General features: G+C 44.9%; 1 protein-coding gene across 4 annotated transcripts in view; it reads left to right on the top strand.

Moving 5' to 3' along the window:
- The window catches only part of aoc2 (amine oxidase copper containing 2), a 36,694-nt gene extending 20,638 nt beyond the window's left edge, over nucleotides 1-16,056 (top strand). For 2 of the 4 annotated variants that reach the window (XM_039740747.1, XM_039740748.1), the window contains exons 2-4: nucleotides 11,929-12,214; nucleotides 14,207-14,336; nucleotides 15,745-16,056. In XM_039740747.1, the coding sequence (XP_039596681.1) occupies nucleotides 11,929-12,214; nucleotides 14,207-14,336; nucleotides 15,745-16,026 (698 nt within the window). In that variant the 3' untranslated portion in view covers nucleotides 16,027-16,056. Of the gene's footprint in view, nucleotides 1-1,390; nucleotides 2,965-9,049; nucleotides 10,602-11,928; nucleotides 12,215-14,206; nucleotides 14,337-15,744 lie in introns of those variants that run through there. The other 2 variants (XM_039740750.1, XM_039740749.1) reach the window with 2 other exon arrangements.
- The last annotated feature ends 4,675 nt before the right edge of the window (nucleotides 16,057-20,731 follow it).

Raw genomic sequence — 20,731 nt, 5'->3', positions numbered from 1 at the left:
CAGTTAAGTCAGTCAGCCATTATACAACCCGCTATATCCTGCTACAGGGTCTCGGTCCCAATCCCAGCCAGCACAGGGCGCAAGGCAGGAACAAATCCCTGGGGCAGTGCGCCAGCCCACCGTAGGGCACACACACACACAATAGGGTCAATTTAGGATAGCCAATGTACCCAACCTGCATGTCTTTGGACTGTGGGAGGAAACTCCACGCAGGGAGGACCCGGGAAACGAACCACAACAGTTAAGCTACTTTGAAAACAGTTGACTTGGTTGATAGGATGAATTGAAAACATGCAACGAAATGACGACAACTGACCTCATAACACCGGTGAAATGTCAGTGCTACAGCATGGCCTTCAACGAGAACATCAGCAGCAGCGTACAATTGATCGTCAGCCATCGAGTTCAGAGTTGATGGTAACAAGAGATTGAACTTTGAAACCACTGCATTGAGACTGTGAAACTGCTGTTTTAGTCAAGTTATTAAGAATTTTTTTAAAATCTCGATGTCCCCGAGTGGGACCCCCAAGCTCGTAGGCCCTTATGCTTTGCACAATCTGCCCAATCCATTGCTACCCCAATCGCCTGTATGTCTGGGTAGCTTTAGTTCATCTTTAGTTTCTGTGCCTGGTCCCTACCGAGGGTGGCACCGGGCACAGTTTGTGTGCCAGGTTCACATTCATCATTGCTTTCCATTAACTGCTGCTTTCTCTGTTTAGATGGCATTAGCCACTCATCTGACGTAGCTGCCATTTGTCACCATTTTCCACCTTTGGTGCCCCCTTCCAACTCTGCAGGGTGCAACGTAACTCCCAACATGAACGGCCCATCCTGCTGCCCTCGGCTCCCCTGTGACGAGGGTCTGTTAGGCCAGTGTTTCCCAAACCCAGTCCTGCGGGCACACTGTTCCTGCAGGTTTTTGTTCCAACCTGCTTCTGTTTTTAATTGGACTCCTGGGCTCATTAAGTGATGTGTTATTTCTCAAGTTCTGTGTTTGAGAACAATATAGAAATTAGAAAACTAGTTTGGTAATATATATATATATATATATATATATATATATATTTCTAAATGTCTTATACATGTAAAAGTCATGCTGCTGTGCTTTTCTGAATGTAGAATAGAAGAAAAATAATCCCAGCTAATCAACTGAGATGAGTGCAGTCCGGTGTTGTCACTGATTAGGAATCTGCTTGGAACAAAAAGCTGATGCCACAGTGTGCCCCCCGGACCGAGGTTAGGAAACACTGAGTTAGGCGAATACCTGCACCACAGTTCACAGAACAAACAAGCAAACACAACTGGCATTGCTGTGACTTTTGTGTCAAGGCTGCTCTTATCAGCATCTGTCATTGGTTTATTTTTTGTCCCCATGGTATAAAGACACATTGGCACGCTGCAGGATCTGTGGGGCTGACACGCCATACCCGATGTATCTTGCTGGTCTCTTTCTCTGGACGGCGTTTGCCGTTCTCACTTGTGCTCAGGCCCTTGGCACTAAGAAATGTGCCCAGGAGGATGCCACCAAGACTACGGGTGCTCATCAGTCCAATCCCCACTCTTGGCTTTTTGCTGAACTGTCCGCCGGTGAGCTGGCAGCCATCCGGGACTACATGAAGGCGCAGAGCGATGTGAACCTCTCGCAGGCGGCCTTCAAACACCCTTCGGGGGACCACATTTTCTCTATTGAGCTGCGGGTGCCAAGGAAGCGGGAGGCGCTCCTCTATATGGATGCAGGCGGTGAGCCCCCACCTCGGGAGGCCACAGTGGTGGTCTTCAGTGGGACTCAGAGGAAGGTGGTGGAGTATGCCGTGGGACCCCTGCCCAAGCCGACTGTACACCGTGACGTCACCTCATCGAACTACGACCACTACCCACATTTCAATGCGCGCACGGTCACCAAGGATGAGTACCAGCTCCTCTTACAACACCTCTTCAGACAGGAGCTCCCCAAAGCCAGGCAGGTGTTGCAGGAGAGCTTCGGCCCCGAGAAGACCTACTTCTTCAATGACGTGGTGCCCAGGGGCTTTAGGTCCGGCGACCGTTCAACGTGGTTCTCGTTCCTCAGGAACAAGGCAGGCTTTTACCTGCACCCGCTGGGCCTGGATGTGCTGCTGGACCACAGTGACACCAACAGCACCAAGTGGCGCCTCCTAAAGGTTCTTTACAACGGCCAGCTTTTCAATAGCATGGAGGAACTGTGTGCCCAGTATGAGGCGGGCAACGTAACCAGGATCTTGTACCAGGACAGAGCCGACTATGCCACTCTGAAGCCTCAAAGAAAGCCAACAGGCTCTCCTCCTGTCCAGGCTGAGCCAAAGGGCAGAAGATACAGCATCCAGAACAACTGGGTGACCTACCTGGACTGGAGCTTCACCTTTAGCCTCAGCACATTCACGGGGATGAGGGTTTTTGACGTTCGCTTCAGGGGAGAGCGAATCGCCTACGAGATCAGCGTCCAGGAAGCAGCATCCTTCTATGGCTCCAACTCAGCAGCCACCATGCTCACCAAATTCCTCGACTCAGGCTATGGCATAGGACGCTTCGCTCATGAGCTGGTGCGGGGAGTCGACTGCCCCTACCTTGCCACCTATTTGAATAGCAGCCGCTTCATTGACACGGAGGAGCCAGAGACGTTCAGAAACTCCTTGTGTATCTTTGAGCACAATCAGGGACGTCCACTCCGGCGCCATTTTTCAGACTATTTTCTGTCAAATTATGGGGGACTGGTCAGCAGTGTTCTGATCGTGAGGACCATCACCTCAATTGGGAACTACGATTTTGTGTGGGACTTCATGTTCTACCAGAACGGGGCGCTGGAGGCCCGAGTGTTTCCTACAGGCTACATCTACTCCAATCACCTGACTGAGGGCGGCCTGGAGTATGGCCACCAGGTGGCAGAGGACGTGTTGGGGATGATCCACACTCACTTCGTAAACTTCAAGGTGGACCTGGACGTCGCCGGTATGTCTCTTAGCACTCGGGGCGGTGGGCGTTTCAAGTCGTCAGTCCTCAAGCGTTAATTCAGAACGTCGCGCGGGTCACTTCACGTGGCAAAGCACAACGCCATTAAACGAGAGGGCAGAAACACGGAGAGGAGCGACGCGAGCCATCATCGTCATATCCCCGCGCCTCTCCGTGCGTTATACCGGTACCGTGACACTCAGCGTGGCCGCAGCAAACACGGGGTGGGTCTGGAGGGGGCAAGAGAAGAAAATAAGGGAGTGGAATCAATGAAAGGAAAGCACAAGAAGGTCATTACAACAAATCAAGAATGGAGCGAATAATCCGTTTACAATTGTAATGCAAAATGAAACGCATGAACGCTTATACATTAGAAACGGAATCACAATAAGTAATAAATAAGTGAACTCATAATTAAAATATACTCAAGAAATGAAACAAATATATAATTCAAAGGTCCGTGTACTTTTTGATATTTGACATTTCATTTTAGAAGCAAAAACGAAAAAACGAAAATGAAAGGAATTTTCAGATTTTTATTTTTTGATTAAAGAATAAAATGAGGAAAAAAAGGCTATTTTTTAAATTCTGTGGTAACAAATAGCAGTCATAAATTTAAAATTACACATACCTTTCTGGATTTATTTGTGATTCAAACAATGAAAGTGTAATAGCTCAAAAACAACAACACAGACGCATTTTCGTTGTCTGAAACCGGAGGCATTTCTTCTTCTGCGCGATTTTTGACGAGACTTGCGAACAGCCCTCCCTACTCATAACACATCGACCGGCGGCCTTGAAGTTACACTGCATGGCATCAGCAGAGGATGGACCATCACGTTGTGTTTCGGAACAGTAAAAGAGTGACACTCCGGGACGAGGACATGACTGCAGAAAAACTGAGTCGCATCTTTCCGGTAAAGAAATACACGCTTTGCAAACTTTGCTTCATTGATGTAGCAGTTCTTTTATGAACGTTAATGTTGTTACTTACTGTGAAACAGCTAACATTTGGTGATTTCATTAACTAACACTAAGTCTGGTCATTTTTATAGTGCTATCGCTAGTAAACGTTTCGAGTATTAACAATGCGCACAAGTGTAACACGTTAGGAAAGCAACGTGATTTACAGAAAGTTTTCTTAACATGTGTTACACTTGTCAATGAGCAGCCATTCAAAATGTTAGCACTACAGTATAAAAATTGCCAGACCTAGTGTTAATAAATGAAATCACCAAATGTTAGCTGTTTCACAGTAACTAGCAACAATAACGTTCAAAAAAGAACTGCTACATCAATGAAGCAAAGCTTGTATTTCTTTACCGGAAAGATGCGACTCAGTTTTTCTGCAGTCATGTCCTTGTCCCGGAGTGTCACTCTTTTACTGCTCCGAAAAACAACGTGATGGTTCATCCGATGCCATGCAGTGTAACTTCAAGGCCGTCGGTCGATGTGTTGTGAGGAGGGAGGGCTGTTCGCAGGTGTCGTCAAAAATCGCGCAGAAGAAGAAATGCTTCCGGTTTCAGACAACGAAAATGCGTCTGTTTTGTTGTTTTTGAGCTATTACACCTTCATCATTTGAATCACAAATAAATCCAGAAAAGTGTGTGTAATTTTAAATTTATTACTGCTATTTGTTACCACATTAAAAAAATACCTTATTTTCCCTCATTTTATTCTTTAATCAAAAATAAAAATCTGAAAATTCCTTTCATTTTCGTTTTTTCGTTTTTGCTTTTAAAATGAAATTTCAAATACCGAAAAGTACACGGACCCGGACCCATCAATTAATAAATTACAATTGTAATTAAAACAAGCAAATGAATAACGGATTGAATTAATAGTGAGATTGCAATTATGCTCAAAATAATTCAGTCTTAGAGTTTTAAGTTAATAATTCATTTACAATTGTAATGCAAATGATTGAATGAATAAGTAAATGAAAAGAAAGTTGCAATTATAATAAAAAAAAAAACTTACTACGCTTTTACTCAAAATATGTAAATAAAGAATTCGATTAATAATTGCATAACGATTATACGCAAAATAATGGCAAAGGAGCAACAGTTGTTTATTCGTTTCATTTAATTTGGTGCAAATCATTTAATTACACAACTGTAACGGAATCATTAAATTAATAATTAAAACACACTCGTCATTAAAACAACCACATTACAGTATGAATGGAGTTCCCAGTGACGTAGCTAGAGGGTGCAGTCTGACCCGGGAGGGACATTTTTGGGGGGCGGCATTATTGTCCAAAAGGCTCCGCGCAATTCGTGTGTAAGCAGCAGGGTTCGGAAAAATATCACTCGGGAATGTAAAAAGTCAAATTCTTTGATTTTTATCCACAAATGCGTCAAAAATAATTTTCAGACTGTCCTTCTGTGAGGGCATCAGACACAGCAGTTGAAATTTATGAGGCAATAACTGGGTGTTGTGCCTGTGTTAGCCATTATGAATGTAATGAGAAGTCAAAATGACCCCTTTATTGGCTAACTAAAAAGATTACAATATGCAAAGGGCCCGAGTTGCCTCGAATGTTTGCATATTGTAATCTTTTTAGGCAGCCAATAAAGCGGTCATTTTGCTTGACTTCTCACTGAGGCAATAATAAAAATAAACGGAAATATTACATTAATGATTTCTAGGAAGATAAAGATCTAATTTACAATTTATAATTTCGTTTCGTTATCCATCCGAATGTGTTCGTGCTCATCCCCACCTATTATTTGTACACTACACTGGTTCTGGTTTTTGCAGCGTAATTATATTAAACTAATACAGTAATTAGAACACGGCTTATCGGTGCAGCGTCTATACTCTATTCTTGTGTAGTTAATGCTTATAAATAATTATATGTGAAAAAATATTGCTGATTCTCTATATATGAATATATTTATGCAAAATGTATCTATACGTCCTTTTAATTTTCTATTTAAACAGGTCAATATTTTCAGATATGTTGCGGCAAACATAAGCACCGGCCCGCCCCGAGCGGCACGAACTCGAGCTACGCCACCGGGAGCTCCCTTTTATTTTTCGTTATAAATGTCGTCCCGCTGTCGTTTCTGGGGTTTATGCGCGCGAGGGACCGAATTCTCACCTGGTTATTTTCTTGATTACATCTTTCATGTTGAAACCGGCGTTTATTTAAAGGACACCTTTGGCACGTTTTTCCTTCTCAAACATGCTATACAGTACATGCATTTACCAAATGGAATTGTGTTCCAAAGTTAAGTGTCTCCTACAAATTAAAATATAAATATTTATATATCTTGCCGCACTGACTAAGAAAATGAACCCCCACATACCAGAGAGCAGCGATGGAGAATCGCTTAGCGCCCAACTGCTGGCCTTACCGTCACAACCCCTCATAAAATGCTTCAGGGTCCTAGTGTCCCCGGGTTTAAACACACCTGTGCATCTGCCCCACTTAAACTCCACCCACTGTGCTCCATAATGCTTGGGACCCAAGGACCTCATTTTTCCTTGATTTCCCCCTTTGTAATTCAAGTGCACACCACCCACTTTTATTTCAGGGTCTTTGCAGACATTTTGGTCTCACAACACTTCATCTACATGTTCTTTTCCTGTTACACCCCCATTTCAAAGGAACATAATGGCATCATCTGTGTCTGTGATTCCTCAGGTGGGTCACATGGCTTCATAAGATACCTCGGCCTGCTTCTACCCTTTAGGCTCTGTAGTTACCATTGTTCAACATGAGGACAAGAGCTGTGACAGTGAAAGTCAAAGACTCCATTGTGAGGCTAAACATGAGAATAAAGCCATCAGGGACATCAGGAAAAACCCTCAGGATGACCAAAATCAATTGTCTGGAATATCATGAAGAAGAAAGAACACACTCGTGAGTTCAGGAATCGTAAAGGAACTGCTAGGCCAAGGAAGACCACCACTGGCCAGATGAATCCTCACTATGGTCACCAAAAAGCCCCCAAACAGATCAGAAAAAGTCCTCGGGGGGGCCGATGTGTGTGAGTCACAGACGACTATCAACAGAAGATGTCATGAACAGAAACACAGAGGACACCCTGCAAGATGTTAACAATAAAAACAGAAGGTCCTGATTACAGTGAAGTGAAGAAGGACATCAAAGAACCTGGGGAATTCTGGGAAAAAAAGGTCTTGTGGACAGACGAGATGAAGATGAACCTCATCAGAGTGATGGCGAGAGCAAAGTGTGGAGACGACAAGGAATTGTCCAAGATCCAAAGCAGACCACCTCATCAGTTAAACATGGTGGTCGGGGTGTTATGGCTTGGGCATGTATGGCTGGCACAAGTCCTGGCACACGTCTCATCATTGATGACTTAACTGCTGATGGCAGTGGCACAATGAATTCTGAGGTTTGTAGAAATATCTAATCTGCTCAAGTTCCAGTAGATGTCACCAAACTCACTGCATGGTGCTTCAATTTTACAACAAGATGACAATCATAATCATACTGCTGAGGCTCAATTCGAGTTTTAAAAAAGCTAAAGAATGGAGAATTCTTGAATGGCCAGGTCAGTCAGCCAATTTCAGTCTAACAAGCCCCCCAACAAGCAGGAGCAGTAGATGGCTGTGTGAGGGTCTTGACAGAGAAGATCCTCAGCACCTGCTGAAATCTGTGAATCGCAGACGTCATTGAATGTGACGGATATGTGACAAAGTCCAAATGTGACAATTTTAATAGAAATGCCATTGCTGTGTCCAAACATGATGGCACCCTGAAATGAAGGGAGGCCCGAGTTCAAAAAGTGTTGTGTGACTGAAAAGTCTGCCAATCCCTTTATATTTAATTACGTTTGAATTGTTTGCTTCGGAATATTAAACTGTGGAGCAGAGGGGGAAATCAAGGAAAATGTGTCTTTGTCCCAAACTTTATATTGGGCGCTGTATTTCACGATCATTTTGGACTACTGTAAGTAAAGGGGGCCTGGCAGGGCGTGTGTTTCGTTCTTCAATCAGCTCATCAGCAGAAGATCCTTGGGCTTCCACAAGGAAAGCGACTCTGTGAAAAACCCGGGGGGCTTTGAAAAGGGACATCCTCATCACTCCCCCTAAAGGGTTATTACAGCATTTCACTTTGTCTCCATACTTGAACTGCTCCCCTCCTTTGCTGTTTCAGAGAATCTGAAGGTTGGCGTTTTGTTACTTAGCAGGACTAAAATCTCATTGTGTTTTAAGATAACACTTTGGAGAGATGAGGTAAAGAGAGCCTACAGTGTTTATTAATGTAACATTTGTTCAGATAATAAACGTGACGCGGCTCCGCGCTCATCTCGCACTGTCCTGCTTATATTTGGGGCTTTTTCCGAATCCAAAAGTGAAGAGAATTCAACTCTGGAGGTTACAATGTGGACGTTTTCGGGGTCAGCTCAGACAAGGTGATCTGAGAGTGCTAATAATTAACGGCAGGCAATGTGTTGGTTGACTATGCAAGTTTGTCATTTGTGAATCTTTTGTCACAACGGTTGACCACTAAGTCTTTTCGCTCTCCGGGGTTATTTGCTATAAAGCCAAACTATTACCTTACTGGTAAAGCTGGTTTCCTCTTGGCCACCGATTTGTCCGCCCAAGCTTTTCTGAATTACACAAGTTCTGCAGCTATGCGTGTGACAATAATGACACTACAGTGCGTGGCTTATGACAACAAGGACACCCTGTGGACAAACTAAAAAATTACAAGCAGTGAAGAAGGGCTTACTCAGTTAAAGTGGTGATGCCTCACCCAGGGTGCCCAGCCGTGGTGTACTCCAGGACAGGACGTGCATCCCCCACATCTACAGAACAGCAAGAAGACATCCAAAGACAACCAAGAAGGCCCCCCCGACCAGTGAAGGCCCTTTGCTAACGTCTCCAGACGGACCTGCACACACATTAAACAGCCCACTAATACTTAAACCTCCCAGGCCGCTCCCGTTACACATTAATCGACCAACTTAAACCTGGTTAATCTGCCTTAAAGGTGTGAATCTTTACACTTGACAATCATTAAACATGGCAGACAAAGCTCCAGTGATTGGCTGTTTCCATCTTGCTTGGCGTATAAACGTCTGCAGTCAGCATGAGCAGAACACACATCTCGCCAAAGATGGACAAGGTAGTCAAATTGGGCATATCCATCCTGCTCATCGCATCTCTTATTGCTAACCTTGTGCTGATCTGCGTGAAGCTGAGGGAGCCGGTGGAGGTCAAGCAGCTGGTCCAATGCCCAAAGACACAGTGGCCACCCTACCGCCATGACAACAGCAGTCTGCTTTTTGCAGATCTCACGGGTCAAGAGCACAGCACCGTGAAGGATTACCTGCAGAAGCAGAATGACCTAGACCTCAATGTGGTCATCTTCCTGATTGAGCTACATCTGCCCAAGAAACTGGAGGTGCTGCGTTACCTGAATGGCAGCAGTACCAGGCCCTTCAGGGAGGCAAGGGTGTACTTATTTTCCGAGGCTCAGCAGAAGATCATGGAGTTGGTGGTGGGGCCACTCCCCAACCCGACCTACCACCGAGATGTGAGTGAAGAGAACTATGGGAGGCTTCTGCCTTTCAATGCCCGTGTGGCAACCATGCAGGACTACAAAAGGTTTGAAGCCGTGTCCCGAAGAGAGCTGGCCAAGGCACCCAGACTCATGAGGGAGAGCTTTGGCCACCAAATGCCAGACCTGAAATACCTATTCGGCGTCCCAGCAGGCGCTGCCTCTGGAGACCGGCTCATGTGGATGGCCTTCTCCCGGCAATGCCAGGGGTACTACCTGCACCCTGTGGGGCTGGAGGTCCTACTCAATTACAGTGATGCCAACAGCTCCAACTGGCACATCCAGAAGGCCTTCTATAACGGACAGTACTTTGACAGCATAGAAGAGCTGAGTGAGAGCTATGAGGTGGGCAATGTCACCAAGATCTCTTATCAGCAAAGTGACAACTATGCCTCCCTGAGGCCGCGCAGCAAGCCCACTGGTGTGCCACCCCTCCAAGTAGAGCCTAATGGTAAAAGATATAGTGTCCGACTCAACCAGGTGTTCTACCTGGACTGGAGGTTTGCATTTGGCCTCAGCAGCCTGACTGGCATGAGAATTTTTGATGTCCGCTTCAAACAAGAAAGAATTGCCTATGAGGTCAGCGTGCAAGAAGCCATTGTGGTTTATGGCTCCAACACCCCTGCCAGCATGATCATGAAATACACGGACTCCACCTACGGCATTGGCAATTATGCTTACGAGCTGGTGCGGGGGGTGGACTGCCCCTACTTTGCCACCTATGTGGATACCTACCGACATTTTGACACCAACCACACCCAAAGGTTTAGGAACTCCATTTGCATCTTTGAGCACAACGAGGGGCGCCCGCTCAGACGCCATGTCACCGACAACTATAGCCCAAATTATGGGGGTGCACCCAACAGTGTGCTGGTCATGAGGACCATCTCGGCCATCGGCAACTATGACTACATATGGGATTTTGTATTCTACCAGAATGGGGCGCTGGAGGTCAAGGTGTTCGCCACGGGTTACATCTCCTCAGCCTACCTCACTGAGGGTGGGCTGCAGTACGGCCACCAGGTGGCAGCAAACACACTGGGAACCATCCACACACACTTCCTCAGCTTCAAAGCTGACCTGGACATCGAAGGTAAGTGCTGTGTGGTGGCAGGGGCTAAGGGAGAACTGGACTAGGCGAGGAGTGGCGATAGGGGGCTCTGAGACCACACAACATGTGAACCCTTCTTTCTATGTGTTTAAATCAATACACCTGGAACAGATTCTTCATAAACCTGTCCTCACCTGTCACATTTTGTTCAAAATTTTGCTTCAATATGCAAGTAACTCGTTATGGTGGGTGCAAAAATGTAAAAAGAGATAAAGGGAGATAATAAATGTTTATCTATCTATCTATCTATCTATCTATCTATCTATCTATCTATCTATCTATCTATCTATCTATCTATCTATCTATCTATCTATCTATCTATCTTAGTATATAGTGCCTTTCCCTATCTAGCTATCATATCTTTCCTTTATTCTACTGCCTTCTTTGTGGCCCACTGGCAGCATCGGCTGATATAGAAGTGTGTTGGGGGCTCAGGCTGGTGTTCCTATTCTAGGACAGGGGTGGTACTAAGTTGGTGGTCTGCATCTTTTCATAGTACTGAACTAAATCTTTCAAATCATTGGGATTTGCATTACTAGACTGCTGTGTTAATGTCTGGCACATTCCAGTCCACCATGCCACTTAGATTCACTGAGCAAAAGTCCCCCCCAATTTTGCCAGGCTGACACTGCCTGCCACCCTGTATTGCATGCTATCTGTGTGACACGACTTCCGATATGCACACCCTCTGCACTCGTGTCCTTTCTGTGTGGAGTTGGCAGGTGACCCTCATGTTGCCATTGTTTCACTTTGGGGACTGTGGTTGTCCCTGGTGTAAATGAGTACTTTGAGTCTTCTTTTAAATCACCTGGAGTGTTGACCCCTGCAATGGACCTTTCTTAATGCTGTTATCCATCCAGGGCTGAGGGGCCGAGGGGCTGTGTGTGAGACTTGGACATTGCGTTTCATTTCGCCTGCTGCCAGTCTTCATCAGGGCCTGGCACTTACCAGCTGGCAGTGTGGCTTAGTGGTTAAGGCTTTGGACCTTAAACTCTGAGGCTGTGGCTTCAAATGACGCTACTAACACTGTGTAATTCTGAGCAAGTCACTTCTCCTGCCTGTGCTCCAACTGGAAAAATCAAAAGAACAAACTGAATCTCAAATGTTTTTAAGTTGTCTTGGATAAAAGCATCAGCCAGATAACAATAATAATAATAAAAAAAAAAATGCTGGACAGCCATTGGCTCACTGACGCCCTGACCTGGATATATGATAAGGTTGCATTTGTGACACTGCTGGGGGGACAACAGGACCACAGGGACACTGAGACAAGATGGCTTACTAGTTGTGTTTGTGTCTTTTCATGCAGGTACAAATAATTATTTTCTGACTAAGGATATGGCCTACCATGAGGTGCAAATCCCCTGGAGCCCAGAGCGCAGGGTGCAAGTGCCCAAGTTGGTGGAGAAGCAATTGAAGACAGAAAATGAGGCAGCCTTACGATTTGATCAGAAAATTCCCCGCTACCTGCACATCGCTAGCAATAAGACCAACAAGTGGGGTCACAATCGCTCGTACAGGATTCAGGTGCTCAGCTTCAATGGGGACCACCTGCCCGAATCTGTTCCAGAGGAGGCGGCCGTGTCCTGGGCCAGGTGAGTTGGAAGGATCTTTTGGGTGTCTTTTTCAGAAGCCATAAACTGAAGGTTAAGGGGTGAAGTTGCTGTTTGCTGTCGACTCAGAACTGATGCTTTAGTTTGGATTTAAAGGGTTCAAGTCTATCAACACCCCACTACTCTCAAGCTGTTCTTAGTAAGTACACACTCTAGAATAATTACAATTATAAGAGAAAAGATACATAAAGTTGACAAAACAAAACCAAAAACAAAGCAACGTCCAATAATAAATACAAAAACACTGAAATATACATTGTGACCACATGGGGGCGCTCAGTTAACCAACCAGCACACTTACAGATTCATGGGGTCATTATAGTCACACGAGATGAGCAGGTGAGACTGTCACTTGTGTGTGCTGAGCAACAAGTGATACATCAATAACCTGACCGCCTTTCCTTACTTGAGAACTGCCAGAACTAGAGTGCCATTCAAATCAATCTGATATATAGTGCCTTTCATACCTATCTGCTTTTTTCTCTGTCTGTTCTACAGTGCTCATTGAATCTATTAGCCTGTTATATAGTGCCTTTCACATCTATTAATCATGAATAAAGTGCCTTTTATTTCATATCTCTAGTCATTCTATCTATCTATCTATCTATCTATCTATCTATCTATCTATCTATCTATCTATCATTATATAGTGCCTTTCACTGTACCTATCTATCTATCATTATATAGTGCATTTCACTCTATCTATCTATTTATTTATCATGCCTTTCACACTAGTGGTCCATCCATTATATAGTGCCTTTCACATCTTTTTTAGGTTTCTAGTGTCCCAGTGAACATATTCCTTTCATGTGCTAATCCTCAGTTCAACCATGAATCCACTAATGAGTGACATCCTTACCTCGTGGCTTTGCTCTTCCTCCCGAGTAGTTAGCACTTAGTAGGACTGAGAAGCCGAGTTCACTCCAATGGCGGTCCTTCACAATAACATACAATAATGAGAGGTAATGGAGTCAGCTCACCTTAATTCGTAATTGCTGGTCACTGAGAGCTAAACCAACCAAAACTCCAACATGGTGCATCCAACTAAAATCAGATTGTAAAGCTCAAACAAAGGGAGAAACTTCACGCAAAAAATACAGATTCCCAAATGGGAGTCTATACATTGTGACCACATGGGGGTGCTCTATCAACAGGTACGCTAAGTCTTTGAATAAAAGCATTGGGATAATAAATAATTTAAATAAATTGATACAATGCAAATAAAAATCCTAAAAGACGTAGCTTAAAAAATGGAGACACAACTGGCCAATAGCGCAGGAGCAGGGTGTAGTTGTTTAAAGACGCCGCTTGGTATCGCACGCATACAGTCTGATTGCTTATTCCCGCTGAACGGCATTGTGCTAAATCGACCGATTGCGTATTTCTGATGCTTATTCTACAATCGTGCTCGAGATTGGTCGATTTTCACACTTTAGGTCACATCAAGCATCAAGACAACGATGATCGCATTCTTCAACACTTTGTTCATAAAGAGTTTGGGCAGCCGCATAATCAGCAGTATTACGCTGACCTCCTCACTCGTCTGTCGGAAAGCATCAGCGGCGCACGCAAAACCGCATTTTGGTCCCTGACAGTCAGCTAACCCGCACACACCGCACTGTCCATCAAAGGGGTTTGAACCAAAGACAACGTGGCTGTTGTGTCACACGTCCTGTATTTGTAGTTTTTTTTTCGAAATTAAAACTGAGGCGGGGTGGAGGACGATTTACTGCCATGTTAAAAATCCGCAATAAAACCACAAGAGGCTCTGGACAAAAGCTGAGCGTCGAATAGGAGAAGGGCTGGGACAAGTGGACTGAATCTTTTGACGGTAACTAAAACAGAGTTACTGTAAGCTGAATAACAAAAGTTTTTGTAAGAGTTTCGGAATTTTTTGCTTTGTTTAACCCCCACCCCCAAACCAAAGCCAAGTCAAATTTGACGAGTCATTTTCTGTGTTTCTTTTTTGTTCAGGTATAAAGTTGCCATCACTAAACACAAAGACCACGAAAGCACCAGCAGCAGCCTCTACAACCAGAACGACATGTGGTCCCCAGCCGTCAACTTCAGCAGCTATATCAACGGCGAGTCCATTGAAAATGAGGTCAGTCCATGAGATGGGGAGGTGGGCAATCAGGGAGGAGGCTGACTGGTGGAACTGAAACAGCTAAAAGGCAGACCACACTTGAATGAGGTTTAAGGAGAAAAGTGATAAGCCTTTTTCCAACAGATTCATACCTTGGGGTGGGGCTTCGAAGGACAGGTGTTGTTCAGTCACTAAATATGGAGTTTAATTGGCCAGTTGGCAGTCAGTCATTTGGAGGAGGGGCCTAAGCATATAAGTGACAAGCCCCACCTTGTCAGACACCTTGAAGAGGAGTTAAGGTGGTCAACTGATAGTCAGTCAATTGTGGGAGGACCTTAGGATACCAGATGGCAGTCAGTCATTTGGAGGTGGGGCTTTGGCAGCAAAGAGAGACCCCACAATACCAACAGATCTTAAGGAGGAGTTCAGGCAGCCAACTGACAGCCGGTCATTTAGGGGTGGGGTTTAAGTTATTCCCAAACATGGTCACACATCAGGGAGGGGCTTAGTAAGGCAGCTGACAATCAATAATTTGGAGGTGGGGCTTAGGTAGCAAAGTGACAAGCTCCATCCAATCAACAAACATACAGCTTGGGGAGGGATTTGAGCAGTCTACTGAAAGCCAGTCATTGGGGTGGAGTTTAAGAGTCCAGGTGACAGTTGGTCATTTAGGGGAGTTGACAAGTGTTTGTCATTCAGTCACATGTTCACCTAAAGTGAAAAGCTACAGGAGAACTCAATAGGCAGTCAGCCTAATGCAGCTTAGTGGGTACCTGTGGTCATTTTGTGGTTTCGCCTGTGCCCGCCATGCCTCACAGAGCTGCCATGCTGGCACTGCAGAAGGCCACCTAGCAAGTGTGCATCAGGATGAAGGTGAGGTACACAAAGCAGGATGATCCTTAGTAAATGACACAGTAGTTCTAAAGTGGCAGCAGCACGTGACACCCAGCTGGCCGGGTGTTTCTTTAGGTGGCCCTTGCCTGCTGTGCCCCCTTCTTGTATTATGTTTTGGTCACCATACCAACTCCCCCACCCCATGGCTCTGGGTATCCGGTGTTGACTTTTATTTGTTTCTCACATAAATCTGTTCTTCTGTGCCTCTGTCATCCCGGTTTTATTTCCCTTCATCCTTCTTCCCACAGTAGGTACAGTTAAGTGTTTGTCTGTGTCTTGTGTAAGTGCAGCATTTGCCTGGGGATCCTGAAAAGGCCTGGTCTCCACACCTGCCAGTGGGCCTTTGGTCTTCATCCCTGTAGTGGCCACTAGCCCAGTGGACAGTGAGGTCTCCAGTTAAATTCGCTCCCACTGCCGGGATGATCCCTTCATTGTATTGGAGCTGACGGATTCCAAATGGCCCCTGCAGGCACCCCACCAGTGAAAGTCGTTCTGTGAGGTGAAGGTTAACTGTCTCGCTGTTTGTTCTTAGGATCTTGTGGCTTGGATCTCGACTGGATTTCTTCACATTCCCCATGCCGAGGACATCCCCAACACTGTCACTGCTGGCAATGGAGGCGGCTTCTTCCTGAGGCCACACAACTACTTCGACGAGGACCCATCCATCAACTCGCCTGACTCTGTCTACCTCGACCCCAGCATCCCTTCGGACAGCTGCGAACTGAACCCCAATGCCTGTTTGCAGAAGGAGGCCTGCATGCCCAACTTGCCTGCCTTTACCTACAATGGCTTCGACGAGGTCATTCAAATCTAGGTTGGAGGACTTTGGGTTTGGTGGGGGAGCAGGTGGTCTTTCTCACTTGTGGTCTCTGTTTTGGGGAGGGACTGGGAGGGAACTAGTGGTGCTGGGACAGGTGAGTGACAAATCAGTTGTCAACTTTTCTACAAGGATTCAAATCTCTGGGAATGATAAGAATTGTCTGCAACACTTACTTTTCAATCACCTTATAATAAGCCACGTTTTATAAGTAATATATTTACACACAAAAGGGTGCAGACAAAAATAACTTCAGTTACTAATAACACGGTCATGCAAGGAAATCCACGCGTGACGCTAAAGCAACTGCTCAGGGATGCAGAAGCTGTGAGAGGGGCTGCCCCCTAGCGGTACTCGGTTCTACTACAAATAACAGGATAACCCAACAGTCTTCAAACTCCACACTACAGGCTCCGGGAGTCAAATAAAACATGTCAGGCTGGCCCTTTCACCATTTAACAATTTCTTACATCAGTCTACCATTGTCAGATTGGCATACCATAGCCCGATGCCCATGAAGGTGTGAGCCAATCAAATCATTTCCACCAGGTCTTAGGTGGAAGTAGCAAATCCTAAAAAATGTCATTTTACTCTCTCCACCAAAAATATCCCAGCCTCAGCATGGCATACCCTCACCACATGGGCTCAGCTGCAGGAGTGGAACAAAAAATGTCTACCAGCGCCACCCTGTGTGCAACCTCAGTAACAAATGGCTATACAAAGAGACAAGGACAGCAGCAGAGAGGCTTCTTCTTCTTCTGCCAGGCAAGGTGAGGCTCTGGTGGGCTCCTCTTGCCAGGCTTTCAAATTTGGAATTTACAACAAAATCAGTGAATGGGTGGGAATGGCAAGAAGAGGAGGAGGTGGAGGAATGGACCACCTTGTAATTCTGTCGTCTGCAATTCAGAAATCTGTGCACTGATGTGATCTGCTGTCATTTTTGGTTGTAAGTATATACGTAAGAATAAAGCTAATTGGAGCACACTGTCCATTCAGTCTGTCCATTCTACACCTCCTTTCACATCTGCAAAGTTTTGTGGGTGTCTAAAAAACAAACACAAAAATGAGTTCAAAGGACTGGGGCTAGGGGGCTACTCTGTTTGATCTTGGCTTTGGTTGTTGCTTCGTCAACTGGACCAGAAGAGTAGGAATGCGGGGCCTGGGCATTGTCACAACTTGTCTGATTGGTTGGTATTAAGTTTGGGTCTGTTGACAGGTGTGCGACTCCTCGTGTAACTTAACAGGAAGACCCCAAAAGAGACAACTGTCACACTATACTAGTGTGCCTTCTATATCTATCTATTCATTATATATCTGCGTATTATAAAATGGCTCATCTAGCCATTTATTATCTATATAGTCCCTTTCATCCCAATTTATCTATCATTTTTCATTCTATCTACATTTACCTATTTGGCTAGTGTCTTTATCCAAGGCAACTTATATTTATGATACAATTGGTCACATTTCTTTTTGGCTTTCCAATTGGAGCACAGAAGGGTCAAGTTTATCTATCTATCTATCTATCTATCTATCTATCTATCTATCTATCTATCTATCTATCTATCTATCTATCTATCTTAGCACCTTTTCTATTCTGCCCGGGGTTACGGGGGTCTGCTGGAGCCAATCCCAGCCAACACAGGGGGCAAGGCAGGAAACAAACCCCAGGCAGGGCGCCAGCCCACCGCAGGACACACACACACACACACAGCACACACTAGGGACAATTTAGGATCACCAATGCACCTAACCTGCATATCTTTGGAATGTGGGAGGAAACCAGAGCACCTGGAAGAAACCCACACAGACACAGGGAGAACATGCAAACTCTACACAGGGAGGACCTGGGAAGCGAAACCAGGTCTCCATACTGCAAGGCAGTAGCACTACCACTGTGCCACTGCACCACCATGTTGCCCCACACTAATTTATAGTAAAAGGAAATGACATTAGTTAGCTAACTACTCACTTACTAGCTCACAGACAGCCTCCTATTCACTCAAGTTACGAAAGGAATTATATTTTTCACATATTGATTGCATGTGCAGTTTGCCCAGTCCAATGCCGGAACACTAATTTAATTGTCTGGTAAACGTCACACTCGATCATCTATCATCTATCTATCTATCTATCTATCTATCTATCTATCTATCTATCTATCTATCTATCCATCCATTATCCAACCTGCTATATCCTAACTACAGGGTCATTGGGGGCTGCTGGAGCCAATCCCAGCCAACACAGGGCGCAAGGCAGGAAACAAACCCCAGGCAGGGCACCAGCCCACCGCAGGGTGCACACACACACCAAGCACACACTAGGGACAATTTAGGATTGCCAATGCACCTAACCTGCATATCTTTGGACTGTGGGAGGAAACCTATGCAGACACAGGGAGAACATGCAAACTCCATGCAGGCAGGACCAGGGAATTGAACCTGGGTCTCCTTACTGCAAGGTAGTAGCGCTACCCACTGCGCCACTGTGCCGCCCACCTGTCTATTTTATGTTGTGGAGAAATTTCAGGAAAAATGAGTAGAGTCTTCAAAAAGGCCGTCAGAACTTAAAGGTTTTCGCACAGCATAGGAGACCATTACAGAGCACATAAAGCCTGCCTCAGTTCAATTGAAGTGAGCCTCAAGCATTGGGTGAGCCCCAAATTTATTACAATTCTTATCCCAAAATGCCCCCCCCCCCCACACATTTCCCATCATCTGCTCTCCAGGGTTTCTCATGATAATGACTCTGCTCAGCACCTTTTCTTATAACAATCACCTGGTTAGCCCTCCCTTTGTTCCCACATTCTAATCCTGAGCATTTAAGGATCAATGGCCTTTTGGTTAATCAAATCTTATAATTACCTGTTGCGCTAACACTCTTTAAGGCTAAAATCATAAGTGGTCGTGCCAGTAAGCGTCAACGTGCAGCTTCATTGATAAGGCCAAGCTGTGGACAGCCTTGACATCCTGTAGTGCTTCCTGGCTGCTTGAAAGAAAGGAGAAATACAAGCTTTTTAACAATTGATTCTTACGTATCTTAAAGCTGACTAGTTTTATACGTTCTGCTGTAACTTTATTATCATTATGATACATAAAACAGCATTGGCATGTGAACTGAAATGCTATCTAAAATATCTATTTACATGTGTGCTAATGTGAAAACCTGCGAACACAGACAGCTGCACACCCTGACTTGCCAGCATGAAGCCTGAGCTGCTAGTCACTTCACAGGCATACTTCAGTTTCATTGTTCCTTTGTAAAAGTGACAATGACAATAAAGATCTATCTATCTATCTATCTATCTATCTATCTATCTATCTATCTATCTATCTATCTATCTATCTATCTATCTATCTATCATTTGTAAAGCAAAAATCCTGAGCCTTCAATAATCAACTCTTAAGCTCCATTATACTGTAGCTTAGACTAGCTAGGTATGTAAATGCTGTTTAAGAGCTTATCCTGTATGTGTTACTTGACAGCTTGCCTAGTAGTCACACAGTTAAAGGCCCTGCCTGCTTGTTCAGCTCCTTCAGAGAACATGACGTCCTTGACTCGCAGAAGTGCAAAACAAAACAAATAGGCAGGCAGGCCAGGGACATTCTGCTGATATAGCTGGTGTCCTTTAAGGGTGCCTCAGGCTTAAGCTTATCGTAGCTAACAGCACTATACAGTAACTAATAATAAGGCATATTGAGCCTTAATTGAAATTCTCAACACTACCAGCCCATTCACAGTTGTCTCTTTCACTTGATGTGGTGCCGTTCATATTTGTGTATTATGTAGCACTTTCCACATCTGCCTACTCCCACTATGTGGTGCCTTTTCTATAATCCTATCTTATGGCACCTTTTACATCCCTATACCTTTTAAGCAGGGTCTTTTCTATGCCTTTCAAATAACACCTTACACGTATTATATAGTGATTTTCACATTGATTATATAGCACATTTCCCACATACATCATATAGCACCTTTCACATCATGGGGTGGGGGGCACTGTGGTAGCACTGCTGCCTCACAGCAAGGACACCAGGGTTCACATCCCAGATCCTTCCTGTATGGAGTGTGTGTGTTCTCCCTGTGCCCTCCACTTTCCTCCTACAGGTTTGGTCAATTGGTGACCCTGAAGAGGCTCCAGTGTGTGGCTGAGCTGTGTATGTGCGTGTGGAGGGGGGTTTGGGCTGTGTGTGGGGGGAGTTGGGGGCTGGGCTGTGTGTGTGTGTGTGTGTGTTTTCACCCTGCGATGGACCAGCGTCCTTTTCCGGGGTTTGTTCCTGCCTTGCGCTCTATGCTGACTGGGATTGGCTCCAGCACCCCCGTGAACTTTTCTGAACTAAACGGGTTAGACACTGACTGACCTTTCACATATACCTACTGTACATTATTTTACATTATTTAATATTATTATACAGTGCTTTTCACATATCCCTTTTTATCTACAGTGTATATATATCTATCAAAGAGTGTCTATCCTATCTCTATCAGATAGCACCTACAGTACATCTACTGTAAAGCACCTGTTATATCCATCTACATATTTCCATTTGTTTTATGTAACACTTATCATGTTTACGTTTTTGAAGTGTCACAGATTTGCTATGGAAGAGCACTAAAAAGACATTTAAGGTGTTTTGGTTCTTTTCCATTGATGGCTTGCTTGTCGCTCAAGGTGCTGGCTATAATTCGTGTAATCTTA

This window comes from Polypterus senegalus, chromosome 17, assembly GCF_016835505.1.
Source record: "Polypterus senegalus isolate Bchr_013 chromosome 17, ASM1683550v1, whole genome shotgun sequence".
NCBI lineage: Eukaryota > Metazoa > Chordata > Cladistia > Polypteriformes > Polypteridae > Polypterus > Polypterus senegalus.
This window is presented reverse-complemented; position numbering and strand designations above follow the sequence as displayed.